General features: G+C 44.2%; 1 protein-coding gene across 1 annotated transcript in view; it reads right to left on the reverse strand.

Annotated features, from left to right (window-relative positions):
* Window positions 1-18,198: 18,198 nt before the first annotated feature.
* The window catches only part of LOC146044945 (ADP-ribosyl cyclase/cyclic ADP-ribose hydrolase 1-like), a 48,085-nt gene continuing 45,052 nt past the window's right edge, over window positions 18,199-21,231 (reverse strand). The window contains exons 6-8 of the mRNA XM_083163651.1: window positions 20,917-21,009; window positions 20,021-20,107; window positions 18,199-19,166 (exon numbers count right to left, since the gene is read on the reverse strand). Of these exons, the coding sequence (XP_083019777.1) occupies window positions 19,100-19,166; window positions 20,021-20,107; window positions 20,917-21,009 (247 nt within the window). The 3' untranslated portion in view covers window positions 18,199-19,099. The remainder of the gene's footprint in view (window positions 19,167-20,020; window positions 20,108-20,916; window positions 21,010-21,231) is intronic.

The raw sequence follows: 21,231 nt of genomic DNA on the forward strand, positions 1-21,231 counted from the left end.
TTCAGTCTGTACCGCATTTATTTATACAGTAGGGAGACTGCTGTCTACTCTGTATAACAGTTTATTATTAAAAAAATTATTCCTGTTGGCACCCCACTGTTAATGAGGTACTGGGACTGCTGTCCGTACCCCATGTATTTATACTTTATACGGTGCTGGGACGGCTGTCTACTCTGTATACCAATGTTTATTCTACAAAAAAATATTAAAAGTTGAAAACTATTCAATATGGCAATGATGTCTGGCATGTCAAGGATAGTACTGCCCAGGTGCCATCCAAGGTGGAATATCCACCATATGTAGTGCAGAAATTGTGAGGCGGGACTTAAGTGAAAAGATATTTAATGTGAGGGTGTGTATGTATATTTATTTATTTTTGAGGTGGGGGGAAGGAACGAGGGATAAATTTACAGTGAATCATCAGCACCATTTCCCAGCACTTTACCATGTATAGTAGCTCTTAAGCTTTGAGCATGCTTCTCTGACCAGCGACCATTACGGGGCTGAAAACGGGAGCGTGCACATTGCGATTTATCGCCGGTGCACACTCCAATCGCTGGCAATATGGTCAAAGGTTTGCAGAGCGTCTCCCTGCTGTGTCCTGCTCACAGTCACTCCGGACTGTACATCGCCTGCCGTGGCCGCCCGCCTTCCTGTCTGTTGCGCAACTATGACCTCGGCTCTGGGGGGGGGTTGAGTTGGAGGCAGAGCTGCCGACAGAATAAAGGGACAAAAGGGAACCCCTCCTCCAGGTAACAGTGTTCTTGTTGGCTGCACAGTGAGGGGTTTCAGGTATGAAACCTCAGCCATTCAAATGTGGGAGTGGGGGCGCCGTGATATAAGCTTGCTCCGGGTGCCCTGGCTGCACCCTACGCCACTAGTTGCCGGGGGTTTCCATGTTTGTTGTCAGTGGGTTAGATGCTCTTTGGAGAGACCGGGACAGACGGGGACATCACTGACAGGAGGGGGAGCAATGGGTTTGATAGGGTTATGACAGCCTGACACAGGTGTCTCCTGCACATGCAGAGCTAGGTCTCCGGCGGGACAGCACCAAGTCTCCCGCGGACACATCGCTGTTGGATAAGAATAGTTTTGCACTGGGGCTGGTCACTATCTACAGTACAATCATAGGCGTGCGCAGCCCATTTTCTTTGGGGGTGCACCATTTGAAGATGCGTGTCCATCACCGCCTATTGGCCATCAATGCAAACTAAATAGGTGACTGATTTATGTATTGTATATGCACTTCACACTGAAATCATTACACCACACACACACACACACACACACACACACACACACACACACACACACACACAGCAGTCAGTGCGCGGCGAAGGTGTGCTGCAAAATTTACACTGTAATTTACACTATAATCTCCCTGAAACTAGTTTTCAAAAGTAGGCAAGGATGATATATTAGGTCAGTGGTTCCCAACCTTTTTTCTCTTCCGTACCCCTTGATTAGGCTTTTCATTTATGAGTACTCCTCCCCTCAATTTGAAATATACACAGAACTTCTGACTGGAGTGGAAGTGAGCGGTAAGTGTGCACTTATATTAAGGAGGAGCAGTGTGCGGTCAGGAATCCGTTCCCTCTGTGTCTGGCCACTTGTCCGGGTTTCCCCTAATGCCTGTAGAATTAAAGCCACTATTTCCTCCACCTGGTTCAGATCGCTGATGTCTGAGGGCAGCCGCCGGTAGCTCCCAGTGGATTGCTGGTCCTGCAAAAGCAGGAGGAGATGCTAATGATGCTTCCGCCATTTCTAATATTATTTTCAAGTACCCCCAACAGGTCTGCAAAGAGACCCGCAGTGGTACTAGTACCCCAGGTTGGGAACCACTGTATAAGGTGACAAATGCACAATAAATCTGTTTCCAAAAACACATACAACATGGTATTTCTTTCTTTTTGTTGAAACAGAAACAAGAGGACCAGGGATGAAGATAATGTAATAATGCACAACAAACTTCCCACAAAAAATGAACTGTATTCTGATATTGTTTTAAAATATCTCCTCAACCTGGACCGGGAGCCTCCATCGTATAAAGACAAATCGCAGAAGGCCTAGAGAAAGATGCAAAAGGAAGGTATCATTGGTAAGAAACTCTATCATTCAAAATAGAATAAGAGGGTTTCTAAAATGGGAAACTTATGGATTGCTTTAAATCAAAACTGTAGAAGACTAATTTATGTACGAAGTATGATTTTCTATCCATTCTCTGCAATCCCTTTAGATTTTTATTTTATGTTTTTTTTTTTTTTTCATGTGTTTATCTACAGCATACTTCCGCAAAAGGCTTCCAGAGGAGAGGCAGGTTCGGAACTATACTGACCGACACTGGGATGGACAGAAAAAAAAGCCAACCAAGAATGAATGACCTAATTGAAAACCGGAAACCACAGCAGCCACGAGTGGATATTGATTACCAAGAAATTAAAGCAATGATATCACAACAGAAATGGAAGGGACTAAGTAATGATTGCTTTTGTTAACAGAAAAGGTGCTTGCCACCAGCTCATTTAGGAAGGGAGAGGTTGTATGTGATTATCATGGATCTCTCATTTCAAAGGAGGAAGGCATAGAGAAAATAAATGCATAGACAACAAAAATGGGTATTTGTATTTCTTCAAAGATTTGAACGGAAAGCAAGTCTGTATAGATGCATCATCTGCACCATGCAGTTGCCATCCAGACATATTAAGCACATACTGTATGACCGCAAAATAAATCATGCAAAAAAATTATACAACCTCAAGCCCTCGTGTATTCACCTACCTAATTCTAGCACACCAAATATACAGTACTATTGGTGGCTACAACAGACATGTATCCTGGCGAGGAACTCCTTTTTCATTATGGGGTTACCAAGTCCTTATTTGGAGGGGAAGGAGCAGACTTATCATGCCTGGATGGATGGAAACTTTATTGGTATTTTAGCACTCGCTCCCTTCCAACCTTTCCTCAACTCTACGGCTTGGCGCATGTTCCTCTCCCACATACAAGGCAATCTAATTCCACTGCTCCCTTTGTCTCCAACCTTATCTCCCTTCATACTCCCTCCTATGGTTGGCCAAGTACTGTCGCCTCTCCTCTACCCTGGTGACTGCATACCACCCAACATGACCCTCTCCAGGAGGGACACAATGCTCTGCTCCAGGACTTTCCTCTTAATGTATGATTGCCATCACCTGTGTTGAACAGGTTAATTGGTAAGAAAGGTGTTTCACCACAGGTGATGGGGAAGTCTAGGAGCAGAGCAATGTGTCCCTCCTGGAAAGGGTCATGGTTGCGTGGATTAAAGGGGTGATCCAGCATGTTGAGCAAATCTGAGAAACACTTATGGTAAATACAATGTTGCACTGCAGGTGGGACTGATTACATGTGTGCAGGGAGATTAGATTTGTGTGGGTGGTGTTCAAACTGAAATCTAAACTGCAGTGTAAAAATAAAGCAGTATTTATCTGTCACAGGAACAATATAAACCACCCAAATCTAATCTCCCTGCACATGTTACATCTACTCCACCTGCAGTGCAACATGGTATTTCCCATTCAAGTGTTTCTCAGATTACTGAATCAGGTCCTAAGGGCGTTAGGTCACATACAGTAAGTATGCATTGGTAGACCGGTAAGTGTTTATGGTGTGGTGGACAATACGTGCATTCATTATATATCCCTGTAATATCTGTCTGTATCACCGTTATTGTCACTGCATTCTGTATATGTTATCCCCTTTTTTTTCTATATAGATATGTATAGTGTGAAATCCTCTTGCCATTTATTTATATTATTTTTATTTGAGTCCCACCTCTCCTCATTGGAGCTACACGCTCAAAGGTCAGAGTCTGCATGCCAATCGTGCCGGAAGTGTTGCACACTACTAGCTGCTGATTGTGGGCCGTTATACTTATCATTGCACAAAGGTTCTAATAAATTTCTAAAAATGAAAAAGCTGCACGCAGGCCTTCTCCTCTCTTGGACTGTTGTGAATGGCCAAATATTCTCTGGAAAGCGCTGTGGTATATGTGTGCGCTATACAGTGGCAGAAGTTCATCCATGTAGCCTGGAAGCAAGATATAAGCTTGTGTGCCTCCCCCCCCCCCCCCCCCCACCACCACCACCATAGATAAAGTACATTACTATAGAGAGGGACAATGAGATAGGGGGAGAAAGAGAGACACAAGTGTCAGAGTGAGAGAGGGGGAGTCGGGGAAAGGGAATAAATGAGGGTAAAGTGAGAGGGTGTCTGAGTTTGAGAGGGAAAGAAAAGGGGGTGATAGAGACTGCATCATGGATAGAGGGTGTGAGATGGAAAGAGTAGGGTGAGTGATGGTGTCGGTGATAAAGAGAGGGGTGAGAAATTGTAAGGAATAGAGAGAGGGGGGTCATATACAGAGAAATAGATGGATCAGGTAGAGAAAGGGGTGAGAGAGGGATCAAGTATAGAGAGATGGATTAGGTAGAGGGGGTTATCAAAAGGGAGAGAGAGGAGTAAGAGGGGGTCAAGCAAAGAGAGAGGGGAGAGTCAAGTAGAGGGTGAGAGGTTCAAGCAAAAATAGGGGGTTCAGGAAGAGAGAGTGTGAGGGGTCAGGCATATAGGGAGGGGGTGAGGCAGAGAGATAGGGGGTAAGGTAGAGAGAGGGGTGTCAGGCAGAGTGAATTCAGGCAGAGACAGAGGGGGGGTAAGGTAGAGAGAGGGATGGGGGGTGAGGTAGGTAACACGCATGCATAGCTCCGGGCAACAGCAGCCCCCTTAGCAACACCGCTGGAGCCGAGGTGCTGGAAGCCGTAATGCCTCTGCAGCCTTCCAGGCCTTCTGCCCTGCCAGCCGTCCCATCATGGAGCCCGGGGCTGCAGATTGAAGTTCCACTGGACAGCCACTTGCTCTGCAGCACCGATGGCTGTCTATCCCCGCTTAGTTAGGCGTGATAGATAGCCGCCGGCGCTGCAGAGCAAGCAGCTGTCAGGGGGCTGTCGCGGTGAATGACGGGGGAAAGCCTGGTGATACTTGCTCCCTGAGCCAGAATTGTGACAGAGCGACGTGCCCCTTCAGAGCTTAGTGCCCGGCCCTGGAGCCTCCGTTGTCTGACGGAGTTCCTCCACTGGCGCTATATAAAATAACTGGTAATATTGAAAGCATTCTCAGCTTGTCAAGTTGAGAGAATGCCCCAATATCAGCTTGTCAAGTGACATAATATAGATAGTACATATCCAGAAACACCACTGCAAATATTTATATACAGTACATGATGATCACACAAGCCAGCCTCCAGCACTCTCACTGCTCACCACTAGCCGCTGCTCCCGGGTCCTTTGGCGTAATTATAATGGGTGCAATTTGTGCAGAGCCTACAGGCATCTGGGTCTGTGTAGTCCACATCTAGCACTCAGACTCTACAAAGCACAGAGGTTGTAATCAACCCTAGAACCTATGTAATTCATAAGTGTCCATGGTAAAAGGAATAATATGGTCAGACTATTTGATGGGATCCACAGGGTAGTTCTTTAAATCCAGGTACCCCGTATTTTAAAGACCCCTAGGGACATGAACATGTTGTGCAGTACTGCTAAATTATGAATTATCTACGAGTGATGTAAAGAGTAACTTTAACATTTTCATGCTTTCAAAGGTGGAGGCCTATTTATGCTGGCGTTTGCCCCTGCTAGGTCCTGCCTTGCCCAATTGTGGGTTCTACCTTTTGGGATCGTCTTGCCTTCCTGGAAGGTGAGTGGACAGGTGGTGTTGGGTTTGTGGGGTTAGATGTGCTTCTTAAGGTGCCCATACACACACCGATTTCCCGGTACTTTTTGTGCTGCATCGCAGTGCATGTGTTGTGTGTGCGATGCGATCAAAAGACAGTACAAAAAGTATGTGCGGCACATACTTTTTGTACTGTACGATGAGATGCCGTGGGAGCGCGCATCTCATAGCACACATCACACCCGGACAACCGGTGCGTGTATGGGCATCTTTACAGCCTGCATTGAGACCAAACACTTCAATATGTTTCTCAGTTTGCTATTGTTCTCCTGTCTACCCTGAACATGGGTGTTGAGTGTGCGCTGGACACCCTATACATCACTTGTCAATGTTTGAATGAAATGTTCCATCTGGCTGTTATGGGGGATCCGATATGATTTCCCGGCGGTCGGGATCCCGGCGGTCGGAATCCCGACACTGGAATCCCGACCGCCGAAATCCCGACAAGGGGGGGACATGGATCGCCCCCCCTTGCGGGCTCGCTGCGCTCGCCACGCAGCGGGCCCGGTGCCTCGCTACGCTCGGCACGCTATTTTATTCTCCCTCTATGGGTGTCGTGGACACCCACGGAGGAAGAAAGTTTCGGAATTTCGGCGGTCGGGATTCCAGTGTCGGGATTCCGACCGCCGGGATCCCGACCGCCGGGAAATTAACCGCATCCCGCTATGGGCAATAGTGTCTTGTCTCATGTCGGACTTTATTATTTCTCGTTTTCTCTGGTGCCTGCTGTGACTCCGATGACTTCGGTAGGATTGCTGGTACATGGATTCCAGGGCTACCGTTTGCTGCAAAGGGATTTTCTGTGATGCTGCCTGCTGTGCCTCCCTGGTCTGAGCAAAATCCCTTGTAGTTGCCTGTTCTGGGGGTTCTGGACTGAAGCTGCATTGGGGTGATGACTATGGGGGTGGTGTATGCACAACATCCCCACTCTGTTGTGGTTGGCCACTAGATAGTGGGTCTGTAGGTGTAATACCAAAATTACACCTACAAAAAACTTAATATTCACAGCAAACCCCTGAAAATTGGTGTTTTGAGGGATAAAGCTGCAAATATACTTTGATAAATGAGCCCCATATTGCTAAAAACAATATTTGCTTCATATGACATCTAGTAGGCATATTGCATATTGCAGCATATCGTACCTTTGAAATACAGAGACTGAGCTCCTGGTGTTCATTTTCAAGGCACCATTGTACAACAAAGGCAGTTTATGGTGCAGCAAGAGCATTTACTGCACGAGTATATATCTGCACATGCTGGCAGCTAGTTACATTTACATCTTTGTGTGTTACTGTAAGTTCTGTTTACCCTGTATCTCCCACACAAACAACCTTAGTCAGTTCACAAAACAGAGTACCCAATGCTTCAAATACAGGTTGAGTATCCCTTATCCGAAATGCTCGGGACCACGAGCATTCCGGATAAGGGAATTTTCCGGTTTTTTGAATAAAAGTTTGTTAGGCATACTTACCTGTCCCCTGGTGGTGCCCGGTGGTCCCTCGGCATCCACGTTGTCCCCTGGAGTCCACAGCAGGACTTCAGCATCCTCTACGGCATCTCCAGCGGTCCCAGGAGGGCTTTGCGCGAGTTCCCAGGTGCGCCGGTGACGTCACCGGCGTGCGCGCGCACTCACGCAAAGCACTCCTGGGACCGCTGGAGACGCTGGAGAGGATGCTGAAGGCCTGCCATGGACGTCGGGGGACTTGGTAAGTATTAAACAAGGGTTGGGGGAGACCAAAATTTTTTTTTTAATTATTCAAAAAAAAACCACGTTTTTTGGAATAATTCGGATAGGGGATACTCTACCTGTACTCATCTAATGCCGGTGCCAATATATATCCATAGTGACAGCTATTAAAGGATAGGAGAAGGTGCTACCCATGGGTGTAACAATTTCTGGTGTGTTTCTGAGCTAAACTGGGGGAGGGGAGGGAATATTTGTTATAGTCTGTGTTTTCCTGGGCGCTGACCATATAGCCTCTTTGTGCAAGAAGTGAAGACAGCGGAATATAACTACCCTTGGCCTGCTGTTACGAGCTGTTCGAACTGGTCCCAAATAGTGGGCACGTTCCACTATCATGTCTTTGCAGATATCTTTTATTTGTAGGAGGTCAGGTAAGGAAACTTGTACAAACTAGCAGTAGTTATGGCCCTTTAAGAGATTCATCTAAGCCAGTGGTGGGGAACCTCCGGCCTGCGGGCCGTATACGGCCCCCGGAGCCGGTTTTTGTGGCCCGCCCGACAGCAGTACAGCGAGTCTCATACAGGGATAATCTCGCGAGAGCTACCGACCTCTCGTGAGATTTCCCCTGTATGAGACTCCCTGCACAGCCGCCGGACCACACAGACCAGCGACTTGTAACCTGCGGCAGCCGCCGGAGCGTGGGACGGCTGCCGCAGGGCGATTTGTAAGCTTTTTTAAATGGCCCCCGAGGCATTATGTATCAATGTAAACGGCCCGCGGACCCCAAAAGGTTCCCCACCCCTGATCTAAGCCTACAATTCTTAAATTATTTCTTATGGACCTATTCTCCAAGTCATATATTTTGTTTAGTAAAGCATAGTGATTAGTTTGGAGCGTAGCAGAAGAGGTTTTAAGTTGCTACATCATGAAATAGTTCTCCCAATCTACGCTCAGTAGTCTGCTGCATTTGCTTAAGCTGGGACTTCATATCCTGGACTACCTGTGTAAATGTAGCAGCCTGAGCATCCATGAGGGGACCCACTGTCTCATGGATCACTTTAACAATGACCCCATATGTGATTGGGGAATCCTCAGTGTGCAGTGCGTGCATATCAGGCTGTGTGGGTACCTGCAGCAGAGCATCTGCCTGAAGCTCCGTTGTGGCAGCCATATTGGATTCCACCCTTCTCGTTTCAGATCAGCTCCTCTCCGTATTTGCTGGCATCTGCAATCCAAACCAGCAATCCAAACTTTCAAGCGTTCTCTGAAAACTAACCTCTTCAGGCAAGCTTATCATATTCCAGAACCCCCACAACCTCCTGTAGCATTCATATCTAATTGCATCCCATCAGAACTGTCTTGAAATCTGGTGGGACTGCCATGCTATGGAATCCTATCCTTCAGTATCCCTCCTATTATCCCTATAGATTGCAAACTTGGGAGCAGGGCCCTCATACCTCTATGTCGGTGTGTTACTTTCTACCCAGTTTGTTTTATCACTGTTCCCTATTGTAAAGCGCAACTGAATCTGCTGCGCTATATAAGAATCTGTAAATAAATAAATCTGCTGGGAGAGGAATTCCTCCACACAGCGCAGCTGTACTTCTGCCAGAACAGGAGGCTAACCGGGTTTGGAGGCTTGTCATTGGTCTGTAAGCAGGTATGAGTCAGAGCTTCAGCGGGGCTCATCCTGGACACGTCCACTCACATGGAAACCGGAACTGGAATTCCAGAAGCTACTTCTTATTTATTTAAAACCTTCTAGATGATAATAGATAGTGTATGATTGGTTGCCCATAGCAACATCCCATCTGAAATAGAACTCCCATCTTAGTGAATTTACCCCAAAGACTCTGGTTTGCGACTTCTGGCAATATCGGCATGTTTGCAAGAACCCGGACACAGAAGTGTATTTGTGTGTGTGTTGAGTAGAAGGAGGGCCCCTTCCATTGGGTGAATCCTGGTGCCATCACGGAAAATCACTCCTATGAAGAGTTACAGTTAAGAAACACTTATGTTGTGAATGTGAGTGGATCCCAGTATGGTATAGAGGTCAGATACCTGTTAGATAGCCACCTGAGAAGTGATCTCATAGTATGGTGGATGGGCTTTGCCAGAGCCGGCCTTAGGCATAGGCAAACTAGGGCCTAGGGCATTTGGAATGCCTAGGGGCATCAGCAGCTTCTGCTGATTAAAATGATATGCAGCATGCCTATATTATGTGTGTGAGTGAGGCTGTATCTGCATATGAAATAGTGTAATCATGGAAATCACTGTAACATAGCATTCCGTATGCAGGTACAGCCACAGTCGCACACAGAATATATTCATGCCAAATATCATTTTAATCATTGGAAGCTCCTTGTGTGTCCTGGCCATAACAATGCAAATAAGAGGAATTTTCAGCAAAAAAGGCACCCAACGTTAGCAGAACTGGCCAGGAGCTGCATGGCCTATTGAGGCAAGATATATGAGGAAACATCTGTATCCAAGCAGAGGCAGAGGTCACAGTGTTAGCAGCTGTGCGAGTGCTGTCTGTGGGTGGGTTGGTTGTGCAATAGTGTTCGGCATATGTGTAAGGGGCATTATGTGTGTCATGTATAAATCCATTAATAATGTGCGACATGTGTAACAGGCATTATGTTTGTCATGTGTATAAGGGCATTAATAATGTGCAACATATGTGTAAGGGGCATTATGTGTGTCATTATGTGTATGAAGGGCATTAATAAAGGTTGGCATAATGTGGATGGGGCATTATGGTTATAAGGACATTAATAATGTGTGTCATGTGTAAGGGGCATTACTGTGTGGTATTATCAGGGGTGCCAAGAGAAAGGGGTAGGGGGTACAAATTACCTGATCCAAGGGCCCAGTGGAGGCCCCGGGTTAAATCCCCCCCCCCCCCCTTTAAGTGACAGCAGCAGCTAAAGCTCTTCTCCTCTGCCCAGCACACACTGCTTTGAGCTGGGTTGCAGTGTGGCCATGGAGGTGCTTAAAATACAATATTTTCTCAGGATTTTTTTCTAAGGGTATAATGTGAATAATGTGAGGAGTAATGTACATAAGATAAAGTGGTACTACTGTGTGATGTAACGTGATTAACGAAAACCATCGCATGATATAATGTGAATAAAGTTGCACTACTGTGTGGCATAATTTGAATTGGGGGTACTATTGTGTGGCCATGCCCCTTCCCAGCAAGAACACACCCCTGTTTGGGCTGCGCACCGAATGTGTGCACTGTTTCTATTTAAAATATTGCGGGTAGGAGCACCAAAATGATGACTGCTATGATGAGGGTTGATGGTGCTGGGGAAGGGGAGCAGGGTCAGAGGCGGAACTAGTGGAGGTGCTAGGGGGCAAAATCTTGCCATGGGCGTCATTTAGGCTAGGGCCGGCTCTGGGCTCTGCGTTGTGGTCATTGGGACAGGGTGTGATATACTATGTCTGGTACCCCAGTCAAGGCTGTCACAAGTTCAATGTTTCCATATTATAATGATTAGGAATTTTGGGGTTTTGAAAACCCTTGAAAAATCCCTCCAGCCATAAGCACATTTCATTTTACTCTATTATATTTCTGTAATACATACTTTGCAGTACTGTCTGATGCTAGGTAGTAAATACTAGTTCTTAGTATACATCCCTAATTCATCTTTAATCAGCTCAGTTAGCTTCAACAAAACTGCTGCTATGAAACATGGGATTGTACAATACATGTTCAGTATCTCAGTGCTACTTCATGTGCCATCTAGTGGATACATTGAATATTGCAGCAAATTGTACATCTACTAAAGAGTCTAAGCTCTTGCACCCCCTGCTGATTTAACTTTTTAATGCATCATCATGCATTTATTTTATTATTAACAGTTTCTTATATAGCGCACACATATTCTGAAGCGCTGTACAGAGAGAATATTTGAACATTCACATCAGTCCCTGCGCCAGTGGAGCTTACAATCTATATTCCCTACCACATGTACACGCGCACACACAGACATTCTAGGGTTAATTTGGGAGACAATTAGCTTACCAGTATATTTTTGGCTTGCGGGAAGAAACCGGAGTACCCGGAGGAAACCCATGCGAGTACGGGGAGAATATACTAACTCCGCACAGTTAGTTCCCATGGTGGGAATCAAACCCATGACCTCAGTGCTGTGAGGCAGTAATGCTAATCAGTACTGCCGTAATGCATTAGAGACTGTTTAGAGTACCTGCTCTAACGTAATACTACACAGTGTATATGCATGATTCCTGAAATGGTCCCCAACCAACTTGCATTATTATAATCTTAAGGCCCATACACACTTGAAGATTTTCATTTCAAAAGACTTTGCCAAAATCTTTGATAGATATATCTTTCACCAAAGTAGTGCGTACACACTGAGCTTTTGTCCCCAAAGAGCAAGAGATTTTCAGAAGGGCGAAAGACTTTGCTGAAAATCTTTCATTATAAATGGGCTGGGTTTGAATTCCAAGGGTTCCGACGTGGCAGCCCTCACTGCATCACCCGCCGGCCTCCCCCCGTGGAGCCATGCAGCGCCGGCCGCATCACCCGCAGTCCCTTCCCTCCCTCGGAGCAATACCCCGTGGAGCAACGCGGCACCCGCATCACACCCCCTTCCCCAGTGGAGCGAGTAGTGCCGGAGCGCCCCCCCCCCCCGCTACCTGGCCATATAATATTATATATATATAATATATATATATATATATATATCATGATATATATTATAATATATATATATATATATTATAATATATATTATTATATATATATATATATATATATATATTATATATATATTTATATACATATATATATAATATTAATAATAATAATAATAATATTTGCTGCCTTTAAATTAATACATTGGTGGCAGTGGGCAGAAATATATAAACATTGGTGGTCAGTGTGTTTAGCTGGGCAGACAGCACTTCTGTGCTGTCTGCTCCGTGTTGTGCAGGGCGGGGCCAGCCGGGTGTTTAACCTGGCCGGGGAGCAGCAGCAGCCGGGCGGCCAGAGGGAGAGCGCAGGGTGCCGTGAGTAGGACAGGCGGGGGGGGCGAGGCAGCGGGGCGGTCCGCCGGGCTGAAAGTGGTTAATCTTTCAGCCCGGCAGGCGTACACACATGGCGATGATGGATGAAAAACCATCCATCATCGCCTCATCTGCTGGTAAAACCAGCAGATGAACCACTTTCCTAGCGATGATGCGGGAGCGCGCATCATCGCTAGTGGGCAATCTCTGTGCCATACACACTAGGCGATTTTGAGCCGAAAATCACTCAAAACGTCTGTTTTGAGCGATTTTCAGCTGAAAATCGTCAAGTGTGTATGGGCCTTTACCCCTTTCACATCGCACCTCCGACCCGAGTTATTGCCGGGTTGGTGATGTCTGGACCCAGGTCAAGGTGCAGTGTGAAAGCACCACAGCTTATGTTACGAGCCAACCAACCCGGCAATTCAACCCCGGTTATGAGAAGAGTTAAACCAGAGTCACCCTCTGTAAAATGGGCGACCCGTGTTTAGTGTGATAATGTGGGTCCAACCTGGCTTATATCTCTTTCACATCCAGATAGTGGTAGATGCTCAATGAGTTCAGTAACATTACCCAGGTGCATGAGGGAGGGGTTCAATACTGGGTAAGTAAAACAAGACATTTTTTCCCTCAGCACACTGAACAATGTTAGTAACCAATCTAGAACACTACATGATAATAGAATTCAGAGATATTGGTTACATATACCTGCGCAGGTGTATGCTATGCCCCCAAGCCGCGTCAAGGCTTCTCTGTATATTGGGGGTCCCTAGCGTTATATCTAGGTGCAGGGTGCGGCACCCCAAAAACCATCATAAGCTGGGAAGCCCAGTGCGGCATGCCAGACAAAAATGTCTTGTTTTACTTACCCTTCTCTTTCACATCGCAAATGCTGGGATCACCCCTGGGATATGAACCCGGTTCCGGCCCAGGAGTGAACCAGCATTTGTGATAAACCATGCTATGTCAGCACCCCGCATATTGCTGGGCGCTGTCGTCAGATGTGGGGTGGAGCAGCAGCGCGTCGGGCAGGGGAGGAGGCAGCTGCTGCCTCCTCCATACCAGTGAACGGGATCTGGGTTGCTCGACCCAGGGTTCCCGTTCAGATTGTCCAGTAAAACACTGCTTTTAACCCGGGTAGGATTGCCAGGTTGCTGAACCCGGGGTATTGAAAAATGGCCCTTTAACACCGCACGCTCACCTGGGTGGACTGGGCAAAAACCCAGGAACCACCCGGTGCGGTGAGAATGGGGTATTAGCAAACTGAAAGGGGTGTTAGATAAAGCAGTATCAGGTAGTGTGGACTAAACTACAGAACACAAAACACCTCCAGACATGTTTTCTTTTATTTCAAAAAGCAGAAAACAATTAAGTGAACAATATATAAGCAGTGTTTCACAGGAAATGCTATCCTACAAAGAAACAAGGGCTATGAAAAGGATATTTTAAAAGGGCAAGTCTTAAGCTGGCCATACACCTAAAGATTTATTGTCCTGGTTGGCTAAAAAAAAGATCTGGTCATGTATGGGAGCAAATGACAATTGAGTATTTGCTCCAAAATGCCAGAAAATGTACAAAAATGGTCATTCAGACTATTTGGTTAAAGCAAATGGATTTGACCAATTTGTCTGATTGACCATTCTTGTCTATTTTTCAGTATTTGGGAGCAAATACCATATATTACCAGATTTTTTTCCAACCAACCAGATTGGACAATAAATCTTTCGGTTTATGGCCAGCTATACATATTTAAAATGAAATTGCAAGATAAAGATTCAAATGTAAATGATTGCAATGATTTGCAAATATTTTATAACTAACATGAATAAATGTGAGGGATGCATTTTGTTCTTGGATATTGATCTATCGTTTATTCATGCAATACAAACAAATAATTTATTTGAAATAACTGTATGAAATATTTATGATATAAACCCTCAGGTCAAAGAAAAGCTAAACCTGCAAGTAGATGAAGAAAGATTTGAAAAGGGTTCCTTATACTTCAATTTACAATTTATAAATTCAATTGTGAAATGTAGAGTTGTATGAAGGTCACCTGTGAAATGTATTTTAATGGCTACCATCATAATTGTATTTTCCAGTGGAGCCATTGGGTTTATGTACTAAGCATCAGGTTCTAAAACTAGGGGCTTCCGATTGTGCTTATTCCCAAAATTTAAAAGGGCAATTGTTTTCTTAGGCAAAACATGACTACTAAAAGCTTTGCCCTTTTAAATCTTAGACATAAACACAATCCAAATCACCAGGTTTTAAAACCCACCTCTTTGTAAATAACCCAATTTCATACATATGGAGCAGACTAGGTTGCATGTACAGTACTGAGGCTTACTTTTCTCACATTGCAGCTGATGCATTCAGCCTGTCAGCTGTTTGAGAAATGGAAAATTTAATTAGGAGATAAAAATCAATTAGCTTTGTGTATATAAATATACTGAAATATATCTGACTCAAAAGGGTTCCCGTTCAGATTGTCCAGTAAAACACTGCTTTTAACCCGGGTAGGATTGCCAGGTTGCTGAACCCGGGGTATTGAAAAATGGCCCTTTAACACCGCACGCTCACCTGGGTGGACTGGGCAAAAACCCAGGAACCACCCGTTGCGGTGAGAATGGGGTATTAGCAAACTGAAAGGGGTGTTAGATACAGTAGTATCAGGTAGTGTGGACTAAACTACAGAACACAAAACACCTCCAGACATGTTTTCTTTTATTTCAAAAAGCAGAAAACAATTAAGTGAACAATATATAAGCAGTGTTTCACAGGAAATGCTATCCTACAAAGAAACAAGGGCTATGAAAAGGATATTTTAAAAGGGCAAGTCTTAAGCTGGCCGTACACCTAAAGATTTATTGTCCTGGTTGGCTAAAAAAAAGATCTGGTCATGTATGGGAGCAAATGACAATTGAGTATTTGCTCCAAAATGCCAGAAAATGTACAAAAATGGTCATTCAGACTATTTGGTTAAAGCAAATGGATTTGACCAATTTGTCTGATTGACCATTCTTGTCTATTTTTCAGTATTTGGGAGCAAATACCATATATTACCAGATTTTTTTCCAACCAACCAGATTGGACAATAAATCTTTCGGTTTATGGCCAGCTATACATATGTAAAATGAAATTGCAAGATGAAGATTCAAATGTAAATGATTGCAATGATTTGCATAGATTTTATCACTAACATGAATAAATGTGAGGGATGCATTTTGTTCTTGGATATTGATCTATCGTTTATTCATGCAATACAAACAAATAATTTATTTGAAATAACTGTATGAAATATTTATGATATAAACCCTCAGGTCAAAGAAAAGCTAAACCTGCAAGTAGATGAAGAAAGATTTGAAAAGGGTTCCTTATACTTCAATTTACAATTTATAAATTCAATTTTGAAATGTAGAGTTGTATGAAGGTCACCTGTGAAATGTATTTTAATGGCTACCATCATAATTGTATTTTCCAGTGGAGCCATTGGGTTTATGTACTAAGCATCAGGTTCTAAAACTAGGGGCTTCCGATTGTGCTTATTCCCAAAATTTAAAAGGTCAAATGTTTTCTTAGGCAAAACATGACTACTAAAAGCTTTGCCCTTTTAAATCTTAGACCTAAACACAATCCGAATCACCAGGTTTTAAAACCCACCTCTTTGTAAATAGCCCAATTTCATACATATGGAGCAGACTAGGTCGCATGTACAGTACTGAGGCTTACTTTTCTCACATTGCAGCTGATGCATGCAGCCTGTCAGCTGTTTGAGAAATGGAAAATTTAATTAGGAGATAAAAATCAATTAGCTTTGTGTATATAAATATACTGAAATATATCTGACTCAAAAGAGAGCGCCACACATCTGAACAGTTATTTCAAAATATTCATATAAAGATTTATTATTTAAAAAAGAGAGAAAAACAATAAAAATACATATAAAATCACAGTACACAGTATCTCAATAAAGGTTATCCCAAATAGGAATGCAATAAAGGCATTAGCTAATAGTATCACTTTATAGTTTACTAATATAACCCAACTCTAAGGTGGTATTTCTGCACAAAAGTTAGTATAGAATATTTGATTGATATATATAGAGTCAGTTGATGTTAGCCCTGTATGATTCAAAGGATTGGATTTTGTTAAACCGATTAAATAGATGATTTTTATGGCTCTTTAGTTGAAAAGTATACACATCCAATGCGTTAGAGTGTTCCTTACTTTATAAAGTGCTCCCAGGAGATGATTTGCACCAGTATGTACAATGAGAACAGTACCTCTTAAGATGTTGAAAACAACTTATGCGATCCCTGCGGTAGCCATCTGTGTGCTCGCTTCTACCCGCATGGCTCCAGCTGATGACAGCGAGCCTTTGGTGTTTGTAGCGTAGCGGGGAGCAACCTCACTGACCTGTGTTAATAGGCAGGTCTTCCGTGTCCGGCTTCCAAAGTATGCAGGTTCTTTAGTCGACCGTTCGCCACTTGCAAAGAGGAGGTGTTTTTTCTTCTTTAGCGTGCAGTCTCCTGGAGTAGCAGGGGGTCTCTGCAGATAAGAGTTGAGTTTGAAAGTGCCCAAGTAGGGGATTCTTGACGCGTTTCTCCGCAGGATATAAACGGCTGTTTCTTCAGAAGAAAAAAACACCTCCTCTTTGCAAGTGGCGAACGGTCGACTAAAGAACCTGCATACTTTGGAAGCCGGACACGGAAGACCTGCCTATTAACACAGGTCAGTGAGGTTGCTCCCCGCCACGCTACAAACACCAAAGGCTTGCTGTCATCAGCTGGAGCCATGCGGGTAGAAGCGAGCACACAGATGGCTACCGCAGGGATCGCATAAGTTGTTTTCAACATCTTAAGAGGTACTGTTCTCATTGTACATACTGGTGGAAATCATCCCCTGGGAGCACTTTATAAAGTAAGGAACACTCTAACGCATTGGATGTGTATACTTTTCAACTAAAGAGCCATAAAAATCATCTATTTAATCGGCTTAACAAAATCCAATCCTTTGAATCATACAGGGCTAACATCAACTGACTCTATATATATCAATCAAATATTCTATACTAACTCTTGTGCAGAAATACCACCTTAGAGTTGGGTTTTATTAGTAAACTATAAAGTGATACCATTGGCTAATGCCTTTATTGCATCCCTATTTGGGATAACCTTTATTGAGATACTGTGTACTGTGATTTTATATGTATTTTTATTGTTTTTCTCTCTTTTTTATATAATAAATCTTTATATGAATTTTTTGAAATAACTGTTCAGAGGTGTGGCGCTCTCTTTTGAGTCAGATATATTTCAGTATATTTATATACACAAAGCTAATTGATTTTCATCTCCTAATTAAATTTTCTATCTTCAAGTGGCAATCTCCAGAATTGCCTTTAGAAGCAGCCATAGCACATTTTATATAACCAACACAAATTGGTTTAAAGATTGACTAGTGGAGCATATGTAGTGTTATTGCGCCCGATTGTTATTCTTACAATTTTGTTTGAGAAATGACAGTTAGGAGTTGATTGGCTGGTGAGTTATCACCTTCCCACTATCACAACATATACATACCTCCCAACTACTGCAGTTGTAGAAGAGAGACGCGCGTGCGCTCCCGAAAAAGGAGAAATACATATGCAAATGAGGACCATGGCCCAATTTTTGCCCTCTGTGTCACTGAATAGATGCTGTGCGTGGCGGGGGGGGGGGGGTCAGGACATCCCAGAAAACCGGGACGGTCCCACTAAAAACGGGACAGTTTGGTGGTATGCATATATTCTATTCTATCCACTATTTATTTCATAAAAAGGTGCAATACTTTTCTATATAATTGATGATCAATGTGAATTATTCAAGTTATAATAGACAGGCTGCTCATCCACAGCCAATCACATCAGGCACTGTTATGTAGACATTACATTTACTGCTCCAATATGTACTTAGCAGACCTATGTACTGTAGAATGCGGCACTGATTCCCTGTACAATGGTCCAGTGGAACTTTCCTAATTGTGAGCTGGATGCCCTAAGCTTCAAAAATGTAACTGTTATTTTTTAAATCCAGCCTGTAACATGGCAGTTAGGAGCTGATTAGCTTGTTGCTTATCACTCTCCACTTGATCACTTTTTGAAGCTTAGTATATCTAGGACCTTATTGTGGTTGTTACGCTCCGATGTGAATTCACATGGGAGCGCAATGTTTTTCTTCTGCGCATGCGCATTTCTGTGTATGCTCCACATCATTCGATGGTCAGCGACCATCGAATTATGTGGTTCATGACCCCTAGGCTGCAAATGGATGTTTATGCAAAACATCCATTTGCAGCCGTGTGGGTGAATTCGCCATGCAAAAGGGGGCGGGCAGCAATGCGAGCGGTGAGCAGGCTTAAAATCACACGCAGCGCTGCGAACCAGAATAAGGTCCCTAGAATAGTGCGGTGACACAACCTTGATGCCAGTAATAATAGCCACATAAAAAGGTACTAACCTAATCATTTGTAAGACACAACATGCTAACAGTACGATTGTGTTGTTCAATAACCCGTAACAGATTATTTGCATGTTGAATATAATGTGCCTTAAGAAAGAGAGCACAATGCATATTAGTAACTGCATTGATTGCAGGCTGGCCGATCATAGTTGTTCACACACTGCAGCGCTTGGACTGGCCTGTTGAGTTGACAAGACAAAATGCACAACATTTCATTAATATAATCATACAGTTATTACATTTCATTAATATAATCATATAGTTATTGGAAACTAATCTAAGTATTACATGCAGGGGCGGAATGGGACTTCAATCCAGCCCAGGGAAACAATCGTGCAGCAGCCCGGGGGAGGGGTGGGGGGGCGTGGCCGTGGTTGTAATGTAATGCGGGGGGGTGCGGTGTCTGTAATGCTGCTGCTTTCTGCCGGCTCCTGATGGGGGAATGGGAGCTGGGAACCCCCTGCCGCCACACTTGTAGGCTGATGGGAGGTGCTGTGCGCTATCGCGCATGCGCAGCAGCCCCCCGCGGCCATTTTGGATGTGGGCAAAGTGCCACGGCCCAGGGGGGAGCGCGGCCGGCCCGTTTTTAAGGAGTTTTGGGCCGGCCCACCGGGAAATGGCCCGGTTTCCCGGTGTGCCAATCCACCCCTGATTACATGTATGTGCTGCAAAGAGAATCCTGCATTTGAACATACTAATTATATCACCTCTCAACCTCCGTTTCTCCAGTGAAAACATATTCAGCCTTGTTAACCTATCTTTGTATTCTAGTGATTCAAGACCTTTTACTAGCTTAGTTGCCTTTCTCTGTACCTGTTCCAATTCATTTATGTCCTGCAGTGAACCCAATGTATTATCTATGATGACCCCTAAGTCCTTCTCTACAGCAGAATTCCCTATATTAACTCCAGCGGTGTGCTGAGCAATCTTGCTGTGCGTTCAGATCGCTCAGCACAGTTGCTTCATGTGTAGGCCCGGTTACACTTCATATACTGTATAAAGCACACATGGAATTACAACACAGTCTACTTACTTGTAGTTATCAATGCAGGAATATTTCAGTTTGTGTTCTTCGATGTAGTGTTTTAGCTCTAATAACGAGTCACTATTACAGGAATTTCTGAAACACAAAAACAGCGAGGTGCTATGTAACAAACAGTAACGTGTATGAGGTTACAGAGAGCAGTCTCTGTATACAACAAAGATATATCGCCGCCAGAGATCTTGTTTCTTGCAAAGGATAAGCTGATCTACTCTATGAAGCCAACAACCTCAGTAGATTCCCGGGCTGTAGGATGGGATAGTGATCTGAATATATGTATATTGTACAGTGGCAGCTTCTACCTTTTTGGGGGAGGGGGGCTGCCTCTGGCCACAGGCACCCCCCTCCCCCTGTCGCCACTGCTGCCGCTCTCCTCCCTTCCCCAGCGCCTGTCCTATGATGACTGGCGCGTGCGCAGTACAAACTGCTTCGGCAACAGCCCATAGAAGGAATATTGGTCCCGGTGCCTGTACAATATAAATGACAGGCACCGGAACCAGCGCGAGCACAGTACCGATATAGGTACCGCGCATGCACAATTGCCAATTTTGCTCGGCAGCCCGCAGAAAGGTGTCCCGGAGGGAGGGAACACCTCCCAATGGGACTGCCTTGGTGACTGGCAGGTCGGACTTCCAATAGGAAGTCACTGCCAGTCACAGTGAAGCCAGTGCAGTCTCACAGACTGCTTCTGGCTTCACTACAGTGGTGGATTTTACCTGTGGGGGGGCTGCAGCCCATAGGTAAAAACCGCCACTGTTTTGTACATTCCCTGTAAATACAAGGACAGCTGATACATTCCAGTGATACTTAATATTTACGACTAACACTTCTGGGAATTTAGCCACAAATATGAATGATAAATGGGCCCCTGAGTCACTGCTGCTTACCTGTCCTCTCCTTGAATGTCATCAATCACCCAAAGCTTCACTTCATTTACTTTAGCTGGATCCATATAGGGAATTTCTGATTTTCTAAAAAAACTGAAATAGGAAAAAAAAAAAAAATCAGTGTTCTACAAATAATAAAACAAAAACCGTGTATAAGGTAAAGTACTGCAAATTATATCCAGTGAGTGATTACTGTCATTACAACATACAGATAAAAGGCTCTCTTCCTACAGGTATTTGGGGTAATATGCATATGTATTCATTATTTTTTTTTTATCTATATTCCTTATACTTATCTTGCATAGCTCCTTAATG

Source organism: Crinia signifera, chromosome 1 (assembly GCF_055691185.1).
Source record: "Crinia signifera chromosome 1, ASM5569118v1, whole genome shotgun sequence".
Taxonomy (NCBI): domain Eukaryota; kingdom Metazoa; phylum Chordata; class Amphibia; order Anura; family Myobatrachidae; genus Crinia; species Crinia signifera.